We start from the raw sequence: 18,486 nt of genomic DNA on the forward strand, positions 1-18,486 counted from the left end.
GAGGTAACGTACAACATGCATCTCATACTGAAATTTGCCCATAATTTGTACAATATCTCCTTCGTCTACTATCATTACAAGTTACAGAAATTGCAGTATTTGTCGTACTCGTACTGTTTACAGTCTTTGCCGTGCAAAGTCTGTCGCTGTGCAATGTGCAAAGTACCGACTAGTGATGTCACGTAGCTCTTGCAAGGTAATACCAATTTCGTTATTTGCATTTTATCTGAATTTATGGACGTCAAAAACTGTTGCAGTTTTGCACAGCCTGTGTTATTGATCCGTTGCCTGTTATCTGCAGTTCTGATATTTTTGCATTTAATGGGGAATGTGGTGGAATGGGGCAGATAGATACCGTTGGCCCAATGGAACAGTCGGTTTTGATTTCAGCACCGGCATGAGCAAGTCCAGCAAAAACTTCTTCTCGTAGTGTATTGCCCGTCGGTTTCCTCCATCCAAGGCAACCTGGAGGAACCGTGTGCACCAAGCGACGCCGAACATTACTGCGGAAAAGAATTCACTGCGGAAAAGAATTTGTTTCCTCGGTTATGTTCAGCGTTGCTTAACGGCATAACATTTCGACGCAGAGATAAGGAGACCGACTTGGGATAAATACATTTGCATCCAGGTTGATAATGTTCGATGTGCGCTAAAACTCTATTCTTGTCATTCGCAAGCTGTTGATAAGATATTACGTTTCAGCTTCTATTTTCAAAACTACATAATATGATAAGCGCCGGCAAGAAGAAACCACTCAGTATTAAATTATCCGCATAACTTCTTCTCTATCCTACTACGATGGAAGAGAAGCAATGCGGATAATTACGATCCTACACCATCCGTAGTGAGGCGGCGAAACAGGTGTGAAGTAGAAGTTGGACGTAGGAAGTGGATCGTACCGATTGAACGATAACTAATACTAGAAATGCGCCAAGGCAACACGCCGCACAACGGCTGAAAAGAACAACCAATCAGAAGAAACTTATGTTACGTGGATAACCGAGTCCGTCAGATTTGCGAGCTGTGATGTGGCCACAAATTAAAAATTTGACAGGAAGATATTTTATAAGATGGAAAAGCATAACCGTTTGTTAAAAAAAGTCAAAGTTCGTTGTGCTTGAAATTTTTAAAACTAAATAAACTGACATGGAAAACCCGCTGTGCACGAGAGAAAAAATCAAGGAAAATGCGCGGATTGGAACTCTACAAGAATTATATTAGTAACGGGCTAACCAATGTTACCAGAACATAAGAACTTTCGAACGCCATTCAACGGTCGTTGTGTGGCAAGCACTGTGCAACGTTTGCGCAATTCTACCATTAGCCACTGTCCAATCGGTTCGATCCACTCCCTACGTCCAACTTCTACTTCACACCTGTTTCGCCGCCTCACTACTATCTGCCGAATGACTCGGCTGCTGCCGTCAGCAAAGATGAACTGGTGGTGCGCAGCGTCAGTCCCGAATCCGGATGACGATCAACTAAAGGCTCAGTAATCGAAATATGACCTTTAATAAGTATCATGTCATAAGTACAAATGTAGTACTAGAAACACTCAGTAATCTGGATATTCTGAAGATATTCTGTACGTTGCTATAAACATGTGACACGCGATACGTCCTGGTCCGTAATTGCCGCAATGTATGGGTATAATGTATGGACACAAGATTTTAAACAACGGACACAAGGTTTTTAAAATTTTTCGATGTATTTCGATGAGCGACGCTGATCTGTATTTAGAATTAATCCCAACAGTACAAAATGAGCAATACAAGACAACTAATACGAGAGACTATACAAACGTCTCGTACAAGAGACTATACAACTACATTATAATAATAATGAAGTTTATTGTCCTTGCAACGGAGCGGTTGCCCCCTCTAGGCTTCAGACAGAAGAACACCAACAAGAAAAAAACACAACAAAATGACGCTAACATGGAGAGGTGGTACCATGAAAACATGAATATTATTATGACGACACGCAAAATAAACAAAGCAAAACAAACAACCATCAGTACAGGAAACAGCACAGTGAATGCTTTCTATGAAGTAATTCGTACGGTTGCGATACGTTAATGTTACTGTGGAAAAAGGGTGGGAGGCGATCGCGCTGGGGTCGATGCATAAAACCAAAACCCACATACGATAATTGTTAAATTACAAATTTCTGAAAATTTTCAAAATTGTTGTTCAAAAATAAAACTGTGGGAAAAAGGAAAGCAAGGACACTTACGCACGTAATCGCCGTCTATATGGTTTCAACTGAATCGCAACCGTTGAGATAGCAGGTAATAAGAGCGATGTCAAGACATAGTAAAGATTACGAAACACAACAAGTAAAAACATTTTACATCACATGGTGGTCAAGGTTTTTTTTTTCACAGAACGACGTTGCTGCATAAACAGTTTTTTGACAGATGGCAACTTTTCCCATTCCACGGTTTTCAGTGCTGCGGTGAAGGATTCCAAAGTGGTGTATGCGATTGGTTTCAGGCTAATTTCATTCCACACAGCGGTGAGGTGGCAAAGGTATGATGAATCATGGACTGGGATCACCGTCTTTCCACATACGGTTGTCGGAGCCGGTTTAATAGGGCAGGGGTGATCTTTCATGCGCTGGGCTAATCTGGTGTTGCCTGAAACACACTGAAACGCAGCAGCCGAAATGTTCGTATTTCGGCTGTAAAACGGAAGTACGATTTCTTCCCCCAAGGGGATAACGCGAAACACCAACTTGTAAAGGAACACAAGTGCTTTTTTCATTCGACGCACACTCAGATTGTCCCACTTTAATTCCTTTAATCTTTCTTCGTAATTCAAGACATTGTTGCCGAGTCGTACTGTTTTAGTGAATCGTCTTTGGCACCGTTCGAGGATATCATGCGATTGTTTTAAGGAAGGGTGCGTAACCGAGCTGCAGTAGTCGATAACGGACATGACAAGCGACTCGAAAAGTTTTATCCGCGCCCCATAATCAATGTACCGGAAAACATGATTGATATAGCTAATTCTTTTGTTGCACTTCTTAGCTATATTTTCGCTGTTTATTTTCCAATCAAGTTTTCTGTCAAGAACGATTCCAAGGTGTTTCACATGCTCACAATTGGGAATACTTACGTTATTAATACTGTATTCATGTGGATGTTCAAGGCTAATTTTTTTAGAGAAACGGACATGGGCTGACTTGGCGACATTAAGGCACAGCTGTTTATCGACCAGCCGATCATTAACTTGCACGAGATCTCCCTGCAGCATTGCACAGTCCTCTTTGTCGGCAACAGGACGGAAAAGGACAATATCGTCAGCGAAAACGAAAGCGGCGCTTTTGTATTTTAGGATTGAAGCAATGTAGTTAAGTACACAAATGAACAGCAATGGACCCAACACTGACCCTTGAGGAACACCGCTCGTAACAGGAAGAAAGCCAGAAACTACACCTTCGACAGTTACACATTGTAACCGACCTTGCAGATAGTCCGAAATTAAATGCACGACTTGACTTGGAAATTTCATTTCAGCTAAAGCGTTAAGGATAGATTTATGTGAAAGCTTGTCAAATGCTTTGGAACAGTCCAAAAATACAGCGTCGACCTCAACGCCGTTCGCGATGAAATCGCGAAAAATTTTACAAAGTAAAATAGCTGTAATTCAGTTGACCTTTTGTTTCGGTACGCAAACTGATAATTGTACAGAATTTGGTTTTTGTTAAGAAATTCGCGCATCAGATTCACTTATTTACCTGGCTTATGATTCTGTCAAGTGTTAAATCAATCATAAAAACCATATGGATGTGCAGTCTTCGTAAAATACGAACACTGCACAGAGAAAAAGAAAGCCAACATAAAAGAATCCTCATAACGCAGCAGAATCCTACAACTAAAAACAAAGACATTTTCGTTTAAATCTGGAGGATTTTGACGAGCTCAGGTCCTCGCTCGAGTGAATCACAGTATTGCCCTGGAGTGCAGATAACCTTTGCGCTCTCCGGTGGAACAGGGCCACAGTTACCTTGTCCCAGTTGCTAGGGTGGTTGCAGCGTCTTCTCGGTTGTTGTGCGTGACGGCGTGGCGTACAGTAAAAACAGGTGGTGCCCCTAAAAATGGCAAACAGCATTAGTGTTTTCGTTGTCTTTAACTCTTAACAGCTGTAAAAAGTTCGTCGTCCAAAAAACATTATTCTTCAACGCAGTATTTGCCGCACCTTGATTTGTCAACCTACTCGTACATACCGCAGCTGTCATTCGCAGTTTTGCATCCATCTTATGATTCTGATGCTCAGCCTTAAAACGCAAAACTCAGGGATTTTTGATCATTCTAAGTTTTGCTAAATCTTCTTTGTGCTTGAATATTCTTTAGATTGTGCGGGATTAAACCAGAAATTGTAACAAATGGACCACAATCTGGTTTTAAAGTGATGAAGAGAACTGCTGTTGCTGTAATCGTGCATCAACTTATTTTGTGTGCGTAAGTACATACTACACTACATACGTAACAGTATATGGCGCTTCCTTCAAAATATGGATTCGCACCCATAATTTCGAACCCGAACCCATCAAATATGCTGTTGCATTTAGTTCCTTCTCAGTGCTTCTCAGTCAATAACAAGCGAGTTTTTGTATGGCAAAGAATATTGGATTTTACGATCGTTGGCCGACGCTGTTGAAGGTCTTTCTTATGTTACAGGCCACGCCCTCAACCAGAACAAACTCTACAGCCCGATACAGTGCTTCTTCTGCTCGAATACGGCCAACACTTCCATCCAGCATAGCGCGTTGTGCGACAACGATACGAGCTTGCTGATCAACAATGATCGATACTTTGCCAACTTCTATCCAGTGCATTTTCGGGGGCTGGAAGCATGGTTCATGGACGGCATGGTGCTGCCGCTGCAGCCCTACTGCTTCACCTTCATCCTGCAGATCAAAAAGGACAACGATGTCCTGACCTTCTTAGTGCGCAGCGGCGGCTGGCCGGGCTACAACCCGCCTTCGGGATGCGTGAAGGAGAACGCGGTCACCAAGGACCCCCGTCTCCCACATAACCAGTATCCCACGCTCAAGTACTACATTTTCTGCAGCACCAGCTTGTGCAATAGCATCACCCGGTCGGAGATGGCCCGGCAGTGCTTCACAAAGGTGTAGGTTAGAGTGTGTCGGTTATGATTACTAGACAGATCTGCTGGCTTGATTAACGGTGTGCTGCCTGGATTCCAGAATGAAGAATTCAATCCGGCTGCCAAGGTAATGTGCTGTTACATAGTTTGTACTCGTATTATGGTACCTATTAAAGGTACCTTTTATATGGGTGTTATGGCTCTGTGCGGTAAAAAGTTCAATGTTGTGACGGATATGAGGAGTTTCATCTTTGAGCTGTATAGTTTTGATCTGTATCTTTTACCGTTGCATACTTTTGCAGAGTCGAAGCGACTCGGATGGAGCTCAAAGAGCAGTTATCTGTGACCTGTGGACTCTATCCTTTCTTACTACAGTATCGATGGTCATGTGTGTCTTTAGCTCGATGCGCAGCGCAGTACTCGTCGGGCTGGTAGCCTCCTGTAAGAACTTGAGCTGTTACTGTACTTTGTGTAATTCGCCATATTAATTTGTTTCTTAATATTCCATCAAGTGGTTGAATAACCTTTTAGTTAAAAAATTTCACTGCGTCAATTAAAAAGCTTGATAAAATTAGAATTTTCTAGGTTACTTGCAACCGCAGGTTTTTTGCAAGACTTAGCAGACGCATGTGACAAGACGAAAGACGTCAAGCGAATTGGCTCTTCTGCCGGTTTTGCAACTTAGCGCATTCAAGGTTAAACCTAATTTTTAATTGGCTCCTGCAGTGGTACGCAGTGCGGATGCCCTACAGTGTTACGTCTGCGAGGACGACAGCACCAAACCCGCCAGCGACACCCGCTCCTGCTACGACGCCGTCGGACTGAAGGACACCGTCAACTGCCCCGACCGGTTTCCGCCGCCCAACAACCTCGACTTAGTCGTGGTGCAGAAGGGATACTGCGCCACCTGGGTGGATAAAATCCCCGCCGACAAATCCTACAAGACGGTGATCGGGCGTGGCTGTGTGTACCCCGGTGGGCCGCCGGACAACTGCCTGGAGGTGGAGTATACACCGCGTCGACCGTTCCCACAAATCTTTTACCTGAATCCCACTGATGTTAATACCGTCATTCACCACTATCAGAGCGGCGCAAATGACCCCAACAAATTCGTCTCCAGAACGCGCTTTGTGAAGTACTGCCTGAGTGACCGGTGCAATGCCTGGAGCCACACGGCGTTCGTGGCGGAGTGTATCGATAAAACACTTACGACGGTAAGCCACGCCTCGGACTTACCAACATCGTCATTACTGCTTCCGTATTGCCATTTGCAGCGCGGTCCTTCGCCGGTTATGACTACACCGGCCATTACAGTGCCCACCGTAACAGTAGGTGCCATCTGCAGAGTGAAACAGGCATAACGCAGTGACAACGCTATTCTCTGTCTAGACGAAGACACCTGAAATTTGGCGGTACTGGAATTTTACCCCAGGGGTCTTCGTAAGTGATACTTGTTTTTCCAACAGGTTTTTCACTAGCACGGGCCAGTCACATTAATTAAATTTTGTAGCAAAAACAAGAGTTAATTGCCACAGCCAAATTTCTTGTGAATTTTCCATTACAACCATGTTCCCGGGTAATATTTGCCTGGGATGGTCCCGTCAGTTTGTTTTTCCTTTACAAAGTTCCGTCGTGATGCGCTGGCCACTAAGCACTATACCAGTCAATCTTCCGTCCGACTCGGACGGGATATTTACTCTAGAGCAGAAATAATTATGAGCAACAGATAATCAGTGTCGGCTTTAGGACAAGGAGATGAGAGAAGCGCAAGAAGAAAGCGACCGGGCACTGGCGGAGAGGGCACGAAACTATTTGAAGGAACTGGAGGAGAAGAACCTAACAAAATGGAAGCAGTGGCAGCTCTTTAGACAGTTTCTTAATGACTTCGATGCCAGCGCAGATGAAGAGTCGGAGCCCGAGTCGCACGCCGCATGTTTAACCATCAGCTTTCACATGCCTATGCTGGCCTCTTGCACGATGTGTTTGTTGTGGTTTTCCTTCAAATCTGCAGTGCGGTGATTGGTTGAGTGACGACACTTTGCTCAGTGATCAGTAAGTACACCATGTTCTCCGTTGCATGTAAAGGTCATCTACGCTTTTGACAGTATGCCTCTGCCACCGAAGCCCACGTCGCTTTACTGACCTTTCCCAAAAATCCTTTGCGTTGGCTGTGACTGTAGTCGTTCAACACTGTACCGAATTTTCGTGGCGCTGTAAAAGGGGCACCAGAAGTTTTCATAAAATCCTTGCTGGAGTACGAATACGTCAGAATATTTACTAAACATTGCAAAGATATAATATAGATGGATAAAAGCAGCACTGAGCTCACAGTTGTTGTTGCCTCGAAGAGTCTGCAGTTCCGTTGCCCCAGCAACCTTTAATACTGATTAAAGGATGTATGAAGGACAGCTATCCGTGTAGCTGTATCCACCGTAATAACACTTTGTGGCCGAAATGCTGTATCGCAGAAGTGCTCTACGTATTAGACCTGGCTCAAATCCACACATTTCTGCTTGTAAACGTACTAAACGTACAGTAGTAATTTTGTACTGCTTTCCAAGTTGTTCTTCAAGCTCAAGCCTTAAAAGACAAAGTATAGACGCTTTTCAGTGCGAGCGCATGTTAAACACAGTCCGCCAAACTGCGAGCTGCAGATAGACAATTTTACTGCGACTTAACTGCGATTAATAAGCAGTTTTTGTCTGGACCAAATATCAGTGTTGACCTTCTGCACACGTACAGCAGACATGCACCGCCGTATCGAACGCGCGAGAGCTATAGCACATCTGAGTCCCAAAATTTTAAGTTGAAATGGATAAGCGTCAAACCTAGCCATGGGTAGCTCACGAACAGCGGGATTATTTCCTGTTTTATTGTCGCTCTGACACCAGTTAAAATGCCCGAGCAGAATCGGGTCGTGGTGTACGTATTCAGGGGATTTCAGATTCTGCTCCCTGTGACATCTTCATACGGACACAAACCGAAGAACGATGGGACACAGCGGAACTTAGAAAGCGCAGTTCACATCGAAATGATTATCGAAATCATTACATCATACTGCCAGCGCGAGATCCGCCCAATTTCTGCTAGCGCATGCTTCGTGAGGTGGCTGCTTCAGACTCTTCATTAGCCGTTCGTGAAAGGGTCTGTTTTCCATCCAGTCTACGTTGATAGTCGATCAGTTTTTGCATAGATTTCCTGCCCGGATTAGTTTTTGTTGGGTGTTTACTGTTTCCTAAAGTAACTGACTTCCATTAATTTTATCTTCGTTCTGTACTTCGGCGTGGTGTGGTTTCAGCTGCGGCCGGTCGGAAGTTTTCCCGGTTTCCACTGCATCGCCAAAATTAACCGCTGTGCAGTCTGCGTTATCCACACAACTAATAGCAAAGGGCTTGTAAAACTTTGAAATAATATTCCTGGAACGTTTTACACACTGATATTTGAGTCTCCTTAGACTTTGACCTTTCCCTTTCAAGTAAAAAGAATGACTTTTGCGTTTTCCATTTTTGAAAAACGGTGCTTAATTAACGTAGCCGTTTTTCTATGACTATGCAGATTTTTCGAAACGCTGACGCAGCATTAGCATTAGTATTATTGATCAAAATAAACGCAGGCCCGTCATACAAACCGTATAGTTTCAGATTCTGCGGAACAGAAAGACGAATATAAACTAGAGCAACAACAAAACCATGACAGCAGAATTCTCAGCACGTCTCAAGCAGATAAAACTAAAAACCAAAGCACAGACATCTTCGAACAAATGTCGAGTTCTACGAGAAACCGAGGTTCCCCCTCGAGCGATCAATCTCAGGACCAGTTTAGACCAATCACATACACAACATTCTCCTCCACACTTCTGTAGTTCAGCTTTTCCTAATATCCCACGGGCCGATCGGGCAGCCGGGTTCGCGGGAAGGTATCCACGCTCTCCAGGTAGTACTCGGCGCATTCCTCACCGGTCTGGCCAGAGGTGTAGGCCCATTCGCACCACACCTGGTGCATGCGCTCCTTGAACCAGCCCGGACAGCAGCCGTACGTGTAGCCCGCCAATCCCTTCCAGCCGCGCTGGCAGTTAACATGATTGGCATCCAGGACCGGACACTGGTAGTTGGGCAACCGCGTTGTCAACAGATGGGGATAACAGGCGGTCGCGCGGCTGAGCAGCAGCAGGAAGAGGCCGGCGCCCAGGTAGACGCCTCCCGTGGGCAACATACTGGATGGGTCGCTGTAGGAAAAATCGTTGGAGAGCTCCCGCGTACGGCACGTATTTTACCTGACGGTGAAGGGGAAGATTGTGGTGGTCGTTCTGTATACTGCGGTCATCGCTATGGACACCGTAAGTGCCCGGAAAACCCAGTTTGTCCCGGGGAAAATTTTTTGACCTTGCCACTGAGCACCGGGGAGTATTGTGCGCCCGATAATTTTCATACCTTGTACGCTGCTTCGGAAATCCTATCTAACGGGTTGGTTCCTACAATTTGTTTGTGAATGCGCTGCGGACTAAGCCAGCTTGTGGGGGAATAAGGAATTCAAGAAGTGGTTAAAATGCGATGGACCGCGGTTAATCTTAATCTGGATCGCGGAATGACTGTTTCGCTCCTGTTATCTCTGTTTATCTTGGAATTTATTGGTAAGACTCTACAGACTAAGAAGCGTATATTCGACACAGCCAACTTTAGCAACGAGAAGACTCGCGCGCTGGCATTACTGAAAAATCAAAAATACTTATCCGTATTCCTTGATCTTATGAATAAATTTACTCGTACTTCTTATTTTTCTACAGCTTCCTAATATAATTAATCAAGTACTATTCTTTTTCACCATAAGTGGAAAAGGTCATTTATTTCATCACAAAACCGAGTGTAATGCTTCTATCAAATAAGGCAAATTTATAGAAACTAAAGATTAAATCCTGGAGTGAACTGAAATGGGATTATATAATTTTGAAAAAGGTGAACAATACAGTAATCTATTCAATGTCAATAATTAATAAACCTGTAATTACTATTTGGTTAACAACGAAAATTAGTAGCAGTAGTGGGATTTTTACCTAAGAAAATTAATCCAACCGAAAATTTGCTTAGCAGAAGTCCTAATGATTTTTGTCTTATTTTTCTGTATTTGTTTATTACATAGGAAAATTAATTTAACTACTTGTATGTACAGAGTATTATTTGAAAACGTATTCTGAGGTGCTGAACGTATTGTAGCCGGGGCCGCGGGCCAGGTGCAGACGTCCGGCTTTAACCCCATCAACTGCTACTTCTGCGACACCAACCTGGACTCCAACTGCGATGGCCGCGTGGAGGAGCTGGTGCGGCAGGCGGGCGGCGCCCCGCCCAACAAGTACAGCGGGCCCTGCAAATGGGTGGCCCCCAAGCCCTTCACCAACAACCTCATCGGGCTACCCTTACGGCCCTACTGCGTGACGTTCATCGAGCTGCTCAAATCCCAGGGCAAAGTGGTCAGCGACCGCATGGTGCGGGACTGCGCGCACCCGGGAGGCTCGTTGCCGCCGCCGGACTGCCTGCGCTACGACGACGCGCCCAACGCCTTCCTCTGGCGAAGTAAGAGCCGCGTTAATAATACCTTGCCCACAGGCAACTGAGGCACGGCCCGCGATCAAGGGAAATGGCTCGTTACATGGCACCAAAGTCGTGTACACAGTACATGCACGAAATCTTTCACTTTCGCGCACTCCAAACCCTTTTTCTCTTGTTGTATAACAATTCTGCAGCCAGTTAATTTGTATACATAAGCGTGAAAACCGTTTGTGCGCGCAACAGTCGGTTCGGGAGTTATGGCTGCTAGAAAATTCCAAAACGTTTAAACGCATTCAGGTGTTACCAAAAGTCTCATTATGGACTGGTCTCCTTCAAATTTTGGTCGTAAATGCACATGGCCACGAAGAACGTATTTACACCGATCCACTGTTCTAGCATGTTTTTCAAACTTTAAAACGAATTTCAAAATTTTGAAAAATTCATTTTAGATTTTAAAAAAATTATGGAAGTCTGGATCGGTGTAAAAACGATCTTAATGGCAAGGTGCATTTACGAGCAAAATTTGAAGGTGATCGGTCCATAATGAGACTTTTGGTACACCTGAACGCATTTAAACTTTTTGAAATTTCTAATAGCCATACTGCTTAGGACAAAATGGTCGTATACCCAGCATCTCCACATTCAGAACGAATGCAACGCAGTGCACTGTACGACTGAGTTCAAAATATCCGTTTCGTACAAGTGCACTGCACCGCTTGCGTACAGAATGCTGGGTATGGGCCTATGCGACCATTTAGTCCTACATTGTAACTCCCGAACCGGATGTTGCGCGCACAAACGGTTTTCACGCCAGTGTACACAAATAGTCTGGCTACAGAATGTTATAAACCGAAAAGAAAAAATGTGTTTGGGTGTGGGCGAAAGTAAAAGTTTTCGTGCATGTACACGAATTTGGTACCATGTACCGGCCTCCTTCCCTTAACCCGTTCCACACTATGCGTGTTAGACCGACATGGTGGAGGACTTCTTTTCTGTAGTCCGCTGTTATGATCATTGGTTGTTTCTATTGGTTTTATTTCAAAGAAGTTATGTTAGACGACAGTTTAAAATATATAACCGTAGGCTGGGCCTGTCACTTGTACAACACTCTGAGAATGTTATCTATGCTTTCTGCTCGCTATCTCTGCTATAATATTCGGTTGCACAACCCGGTATAGTATAATTTCCACTGTAGCCGTCACCAGGACTGTGGTCAACAATAAGTCAGTTGACCAGTTGTCCAAACCGTAGTGTAGAAGGGACCAACTGTTGCGAAATATCGAAGTAGCACTTATGTACTGGTGCAGATTAGGTTTTTTCGTTTCTAAATTTTCCTTGACCACTGGTCATTTTGATGACCATCATAATGCATCTGTGTTCAAGTACTCGTTGAGACCTATCGTTTGAGCTATTGGCACGTTCTGTGCGATTTTTCTGTCAGCTGTTATAAACGGCAGTAAATAACATGTCGGTGCAACATGGTTACCATGCGTGTTAGTCCGACATGGTCATCTCCTGCTTGACCTATGGTCGCTAAAATTTTGAAAAAATCATTTTTCTCTTAATTGAATTTTTCTATCCCAGACTGTAAATTTTCAAAACCGTAGTCCCACCCCTTCTAGTACCCGGTTTTCCTGGGTTAAGTTAAAACGAACTTATGATGTACTCGGACGTTCATCGCATTCCGGACACTTTTACAATATGGATCCAACACCAGAAACACGGTACCCTCCGCGTTGTTCCGTGTTGAGAAAACTCCAAAACTGATTGCGTGATAATTAGTGTTTTCTATACAAGCTTGTACACGAAATTAGCAAGGAAATTACGGGGTATTATAACGCGGAACGGCGCGGAAAGTGTTTCTGGTGTCCGGTATGCGCATTCGTATTGTGATCGTGTCCAGAATGCGACCAAACTCCAAGTACAAATAACCCGCCGGCTCCTCTGCATTGCAGCGTCCGACTGGGATTTCCGCAACTTTTGGAACTGGGGACCCTCGGACGGCTTTGTCGCCATCCGAACGGCCGTCTTCTGCAACAGCTCCGACAACTGCAACACCATCAAGCGCGCCGATCTGGAGTCGCGCTGTGATTTTGCCTCCCTGCGCTCGGTAAGCGGATGTAACACACAATACTTCGTGTTACATTATGTCAGCTATTAATGCAACAGGTTGTGTCTTTATAGCTGGACGTATCCAATGCAACTGCTAACAATTCAGCACTGCCAGTGGGGCATGGTAAGGTGGAAGAGTGTAGTGATGTTGCGCCTCGCGGATGGATTATCGAATGTGGATATACTATCTCATAAAATTAATTGCAATCCAGCTGAAACTAATTTTTAACAGGCCGCACTCTGCTTCCTCTGGGGCTCCTTATCTCCCTAGCTCTCTCCCCAGGCCGCATGTCGCTGCTGCCGCTCAGTAGCCTGGCGGTCGTGACCCTCTTGGCATCCTGGAGCTATTTCGCCGCAGGTACCAACGTTACCCGTGGTCCCGTACTGTGTTCCGGTGTTTTTTTTATGTCTTTCCGTATATCGCCTATTGGTTAACGTTGCCCATTTAAAATGTGATAATGCATGGTATAAGTTTGCCCCGTAATTTCTATCGTAAAACTACAGATAGAAATTATTTAGCGCGAAAGCTGTGAACGAGTGTCACTACACTGCCTTTACCACAATGACAAATTACTCTGTACTCCTTTCGATATTTAAGATAAATACAGTATAAAAGAGAAAGTTATTATTTTATGATTTATTATATCGATAGATTAGACCGATATTTAGCATACATCAACCATACCCATTGCGTGTAGAGCGTTAATAGTGTAGCGTGGAACGCTTCATTAAGCTGTTCGCCTAGAAAGCTCCACTAATTAAGTTGAATGTTGATGCGGCGGTTGCTTTTCCCGCAGCGGCCGATCTGTACAAATGGACGGCCCCGACGACCCTCCAATGCTACAGCTGCGGCAGCTGGGAGGGCAGCAGCTGCACCAGCGGCCAGTTCGGCAGCAGCCAGACCGGCTACCTCAGCAGCAAGACCTCCAGCGTCATCGACCTGGCCACCATGGCCCGGCTGCGGCTGGTGCAGCGACTGGACCCGGTGTGCGTCACCTACGTGGCCACGGCCTACCGGAACGGCCAGCTGTTCGACTCGTGGCTGGAGCGGCGCAACGTCTACATGGAGGTCCGCCCCAACGAGTGCATGAACATCACGGACTTCCACGCCAAGCACCAGGGCGTAGCGGGCTACTCGCGCAACTTTATCGCCCTCTTCTGCTGGTCTAACCTCTGCAATACGCTCTCGCAGTCCGATGTGCTGAGCAAGTGCTACACCATGCTGGGGCAGGCGGGGGCTAGCACGCCGGATCTGTCGGTAAGTGACCTTTATTATGACCATTAGTATTACAAAATCGGTATTTTCCATGATTTCTTTAATTTTAGAGCTTCAATTTTTCTCAGTTTGTGGTCCCTTCCAGTATACGTTTTCATATTCGGGTCACCTGGTGTTAAGATATCCTGACAAACACAAAATTACCAATGAATAGTAAAAACTTCATTCATACATTTCGAAACAGGAACTAAAAAAAATCCCGTAATACAAACCAAAACGGAGAACAGGAATTGAACCGGGTGCAATGTAAAAGAACCGTTCATCCACGTGTGCAGATTTCAGAAATTCCTCTAAACACATTTCATTTCTCCTCTAAACACAGTGCATGCATGTTTGCGTCGCGGTGACCTTTACACGCGCATTGTATAATCATTTCATGTTTGTTGAAAATTATCTGCTGTTGTGTGTTATTCGACGCACGCGGGAATTATTCTGTTCAAACTTCAAACGCTCGTGTTCGCATTGCAGGCCACGCAAGTGACCCACGGCCCAGTGGTCCCGGTAAGCGTCGATGCTGTCACTCATTGCACAATACGTATACGCCGCAGTTGACTGATTGTGTCCACTGCAGATCACTCTCCCTCCCGAGCTGCAGAAAGCGTATATGGAGCGGGCCCTGGCCGTAAGTACCGTTATCCAGTAATGATGTTACCCAGACGGCTCGATGACCATATATCGCCAATGTCCATCGCCGTACTCACCTACTGCACTAGTTGTTCTTATCCTCATAACGGTAGCGCTGGACTGTAACGCTGATTATATAGCTGCACTACAGTGTGGTCATCTTCAAAGAATTTCTAATACAAGTAGTGAGAATTAGCAGCGTAAAAGAGCACAGTGGTGGGTGTACACAACTCTGTATATAACCGCTAAAGAAGCTAAGCGTTTCGACGATCAATGTTACGGGGTTCTCTTGTAGCCGGAGTTGGTGATGAAGGCCAACCAAGCCGCTGCCGCTGGAGGCAGTCACAGTATCCATGCTGCTGGTACGATTTCTTTAATTCTCTAATACTAACAGTATGGCACGTTGTTGATGTAATGCGCTGTTAATGTCCTGTGTAGATACTTCCATCGTACGGCTCTGGATCTTCGTGGCGCCCATGATCGCCGGTAGATGGCTGCTGAGAAGAGCAACCGGCACGGTTTGATAGCGACGAAGTCTGCGATTGCTCCTATTATCGGGGAACGAGTAGCTTTTAATAATGCAGACCGCCCTGTGCTGCGTTTGTTTTCTCCTGATTATTTTGTTTTCGTGCTTGCCTTTACCGTTTTTTTTAGCATTTTATTTGTGCACAGAAACCGAATGCCACTAGCAGAAGTCTTGTAATTTCAGTAATTAATTTACTCAATGATTTCTTAACATACTTCCAGTCAAGCGAATAAATACCGGTGTTTGCGCAAGAAGTTGGTAATGTTATTAACAAAGTTCTGTAAATCGTGGCGGGAAGCGTCAGCGTTTCCCGCTACACCGACACTTTCGAGATGACGTCCAACTTGGAGCGTTTCCGGGGTGCGCTGAACCGCGACAGCGTATCCTTCCGCAGCGCCCGAAAATAATTCTCGTTCAGCCCCGCTACAGCATCATGCACCTGCTTGAACTGCGCCCGCAGCTGTTCGTACTCCGTCAAATTGATTTCCAACGCCGCCTGCAGCAGCAGGAACTTGCGGTATTCCTCCACGTTGACCATATTCAAAAACATGGGCGACAGGACGCGGCGCTGCGTGTCGCCGGCTTTCCAGTGCCGCGCCGCCTCCACCATGGGGACGAGGGAGGATTTGGCGTCCGCCTCGTCTTCCTCCTCCTGGTCGCCGTCCGTGGGAGGTTTGGGCGGCAGGGCGTTCTGGCGTTTGATCATCTGGCGTTCGCGTTCCGCTTTGGCCAGACGCATCTCCTTCTTCAGATTCGAGACGACGACCTAGTTGACAAAATTATGTTGTCGTGAATTTGACTGGGTGACCTTTCAGTAACTTACGGCGACAAAGAGGTTCTTTAGGATGAACGCGGTTAGGGTGATCGTCAGGACGAAATACAGGAAGGATCCAATGTAATAACCCTGCAAAAAAAGGGCCAATTTGCCTTTAAAATGTCATCGAAATGCTGACCAATCAGAACGCTGTAATATATGTGACAAAAATACCTGCTTTACGAGCAATTTAATTTCGCACGGGATGGCATCAAGAACCTCAGCTGGCTTATTAAAATGTAAAAAGTGTCTGTGGACCTTTAAAATGTCATCGAATTTCTGACCAATCAAAACGCTGTAATCTACAGATACAGACATAGATCTGTATGTGACAAATGGGCATAATTTGATTCCAGACATGACGAATTAAGACACCTATACTGCTTTATTAAAATGTAAAAACTGTCTGGTGACCTTTAAATTACGTCCAGATAAGCGTTTGCACTTACGCCACCGGCCGCGATGAACGGATTGAAGATATTGATCCAGCCGCGCTGCGTCTGGCAGATGAACACGGAGAACACGGCATCGGAGAACGTCCCAAAGTTATTCGGCGCGAAATCCCCGAAGACCAGCACTCCCACCACACCCAGCAGGCAGATGACCAGCGCCCTAGAAAGGTCATCACGTTGGTATGTTATTCATTGTTCAGCGTGGAAGCGTCGTACATTAAGAGACTAATGTTTACCATGTCCGGGAGTGAACGCGTCACCGTCTGGAAGATGAGGCTCACTGCAAGAACTGGCCGTTAAGCAGTGTGACCTTTGGCAAAATCAAACGCACTTACGTCCACTGAAGAGCGGTGTATCACGGAGCGAGCGGAACGCCCGTACCACCCGCAGAATACGGAGAACCCGGCTGGTGCCCAGAAAGTGCCAGTTGCTGCCGAAGAACAACACGCAGACGATGAGGAAGTCCAGGATGTTCCAGCCGCCTTTCCAGAAGACGTCAAAGTTATAGTACCATTTGATTAGGATTTCTGCAACCCATTTTTTTGCAGCTTGAAGTATTATGATATCAATGATGACAAAAAGAGAAAAATTGTGATACCAATGATAAACGCCGCCATGATGATATTTTCCATGGCTTCAAAAAGCGCTGCATAGCGCAGACTGAGTGTCGGATGGGTCTCCAAACCGATGAGTACGGTGTTCCATAAAATAACGAAGAGGATCGCGTAGCGGAAGCCATTAGATAGCAAAAGGTTCCCCGTTGCCTGTAAATTTGTTGCTGAACTAATAACGTTCACTCTCTGTAGGCTTAGTTAAGGTCACTAATTTAGCTTTTCTGCTGTCGTGCTTAAACTTTCCATCCTAATAACCAGCGAAACTCACGTGTTCTTTGAAGTAGGTATGCGCCAGCTCCTCACTGCTATAATCCACATAATCATGGACATTCCGCAGCGGCAGCAGCTTGCCCAGCTCGTACAGATTATTGCTGCCGCGTTTAATCTCCTCCAGCAGATGCTTATCCGTAATCCCCTGATCCAGGACAATCTGCCGGAACTGGTCCTCCGCCTGGCCTGTATTCCGCTGCTGCCGACCGAACGCTGGTTCCACCAGGATGCGCCGACGAACGACAGCCGGTGGGTTGGCGTCATCGTTCTGGTCGACTAACAGGAAGGGGCTGAGTTCCACGCTGGGGTCACGCTGGAACGCCGCTCCGGCCCCGCCCACCGTCGAGCGGAGGGTTTTATGACGCCACTGTCGGCCGCCACGGAGCGCCGGGGTTTGGATGTGTCGTCGGCGGAGCGGCGGGCCGTGGGGTCCGTCATGGCGGAATAAGGCCGCTCAGGTGGCAAACAACAACGGTGGGGAAACTTTTATGGATCAGTTAACACAGGAGAGAATTTTTGCTGATTTTACACGGGTGTGTAACACGCGCTGACATGTAATCCTCTAGCGCGTTTTGCTGCTTGCAGCAGCGAAACTGGGCGTAAGCATAAACAATCCGTGCAATATTCTTCTTGCAGTTTAAAGCTTAGTATTCGGCGCTTGTTTAATTATTGTGTGCAAGCAAGGAACCTTCGGAAACTACAACAGGAGCAGTCATCTCCATTACGCAGCTAAATTCTAAAACATAATTACGGTATCATCCCATTTCGCCAACAAGCCATTTCGCCAACCGGACATTTCGCCAACGGGACATTTCGACAACCGTAGTTTTTTTACTTTCTTTGGTTTTCTTAGGTTTCTTAGGTTCTTAGGTTTCTTAGCTTTTCTACTTTTCTTAATCCTCTTAAGGTTTCTTAGGTTTTCTTAGGTTTCTTAGGTTTCTTAAATTTCTAAGGCGTTGTCCCGAATTCGAAGCGAATCTCGTTGCGATACAGCAACTCCACCTCGCGAGGTGGCTTCGCGTACCGTATCTGTAGGCGTGGCCACTGCAAACAGCCACCTCGTGTGGTTGAGCAACCGTACCATAACGAGATTCGCTTTGAATTCGGGACGAGGCCTAAGGTTCCTTGATTTTCTTATCTG

The 18,486-nt window shown here is 45.7% G+C and overlaps 3 protein-coding genes across 5 annotated transcripts; 2 read left to right on the forward strand and 1 right to left on the reverse strand.

The window, feature by feature from the left end:
• The first annotated feature begins 4,074 nt into the window (after nucleotides 1–4,074).
• On the forward strand, nucleotides 4,075–7,401 carry LOC129599467 (uncharacterized). 2 transcript variants are annotated; one of them, XM_055497713.1, is made up of 8 exons: nucleotides 4,075–4,465; nucleotides 4,685–5,136; nucleotides 5,215–5,241; nucleotides 5,417–5,555; nucleotides 5,841–6,328; nucleotides 6,389–6,442; nucleotides 6,504–6,554; nucleotides 6,861–7,401. In XM_055497713.1, the coding sequence occupies exons 2-8, from the start codon at nucleotides 4,867–4,869 to the stop codon at nucleotides 7,131–7,133; spliced, it is 1,302 nt and encodes a 433-aa protein (XP_055353688.1). In that variant the 5' UTR covers nucleotides 4,075–4,465; nucleotides 4,685–4,866; the 3' UTR covers nucleotides 7,134–7,401. The 2 variants fall into 2 exon arrangements, with proteins under 2 accessions (XP_055353688.1, XP_055353681.1); XM_055497706.1 differs by having other exon boundaries at nucleotides 4,075–4,461.
• A 1,380-nt stretch (nucleotides 7,402–8,781) lies between these two features.
• Nucleotides 8,782–15,438, forward strand: LOC129599482 (uncharacterized). 2 transcript variants are annotated; one of them, XM_055497725.1, is made up of 10 exons: nucleotides 8,782–9,744; nucleotides 10,307–10,681; nucleotides 12,613–12,767; nucleotides 12,842–12,893; nucleotides 13,002–13,127; nucleotides 13,567–14,027; nucleotides 14,514–14,546; nucleotides 14,617–14,667; nucleotides 14,965–15,031; nucleotides 15,108–15,438. In XM_055497725.1, exons 1-10 carry the CDS (start codon nucleotides 9,660–9,662, stop codon nucleotides 15,191–15,193), a joined length of 1,491 nt encoding a protein of 496 aa, XP_055353700.1. In that variant the 5' UTR covers nucleotides 8,782–9,659; the 3' UTR covers nucleotides 15,194–15,438. The 2 variants fall into 2 exon arrangements, with proteins under 2 accessions (XP_055353700.1, XP_055353710.1); XM_055497735.1 differs by having other exon boundaries at nucleotides 8,790–9,744; nucleotides 10,325–10,681.
• LOC129580710 (cation channel sperm-associated protein 4-like) lies at nucleotides 15,314–18,141 on the reverse strand. Its single transcript, XM_055471367.1, has 8 exons — nucleotides 18,135–18,141; nucleotides 17,344–17,798; nucleotides 17,060–17,225; nucleotides 16,797–16,988; nucleotides 16,678–16,741; nucleotides 16,459–16,621; nucleotides 16,019–16,099; nucleotides 15,314–15,961 (listed from the first exon to the last, which is right to left on the reverse strand). The coding sequence occupies exons 1-8, from the start codon at nucleotides 18,139–18,141 to the stop codon at nucleotides 15,509–15,511; spliced, it is 1,581 nt and encodes a 526-aa protein (XP_055327342.1). The 3' UTR covers nucleotides 15,314–15,508.
• Between the last annotated feature and the right edge of the window lie 345 nt (nucleotides 18,142–18,486).

The sequence above is a fragment of the Paramacrobiotus metropolitanus genome, unplaced genomic scaffold (assembly GCF_019649055.1).
Source record: "Paramacrobiotus metropolitanus isolate TYO unplaced genomic scaffold, Prichtersi_v1.0 Parri_scaffold0000004, whole genome shotgun sequence".
NCBI lineage: Eukaryota > Metazoa > Tardigrada > Eutardigrada > Parachela > Macrobiotidae > Paramacrobiotus > Paramacrobiotus metropolitanus.

What these genes read in the sequence shown, in the direction of transcription:
- LOC129580710 (XM_055471367.1), bottom strand. An exon ending in CGTTCATCGCGGCCGGTGGC is followed by an intron (nt 16,100 to 16,458) that starts GTAAGTGCAAAC and finishes CTTTTTTTGCAG; the next exon opens with GGTTATTACATTGGATCCTT. An exon ending in TAAAGAACCTCTTTGTCGCC is followed by an intron (nt 15,962 to 16,018) that starts GTAAGTTACTGA and finishes TTTGTCAACTAG; the next exon opens with GTCGTCGTCTCGAATCTGAA.
- LOC129599482 (XM_055497725.1), top strand. Translation starts at nt 9,660, where the DNA reads ATGCGATGGACCGCGGTTAATCTTAATCTGGATCGCGGAATGACTGTT. An exon ending in CTGGAGCTATTTCGCCGCAG is followed by an intron (nt 13,128 to 13,566) that starts GTACCAACGTTA and finishes CTTTTCCCGCAG; the next exon opens with CGGCCGATCTGTACAAATGG. An exon ending in CTAGCACGCCGGATCTGTCG is followed by an intron (nt 14,028 to 14,513) that starts GTAAGTGACCTT and finishes TTCGCATTGCAG; the next exon opens with GCCACGCAAGTGACCCACGG.
- LOC129599467 (XM_055497706.1), top strand. Translation starts at nt 4,416, where the DNA reads ATGAAGAGAACTGCTGTTGCTGTAATCGTGCATCAACTTATTTTGT. An exon ending in CGTGCATCAACTTATTTTGT is followed by an intron (nt 4,462 to 4,684) that starts GTGCGTAAGTAC and finishes CTTATGTTACAG; the next exon opens with GCCACGCCCTCAACCAGAAC. An exon ending in ATTTTACCCCAGGGGTCTTC is followed by an intron (nt 6,555 to 6,860) that starts GTAAGTGATACT and finishes TGTCGGCTTTAG; the next exon opens with GACAAGGAGATGAGAGAAGC.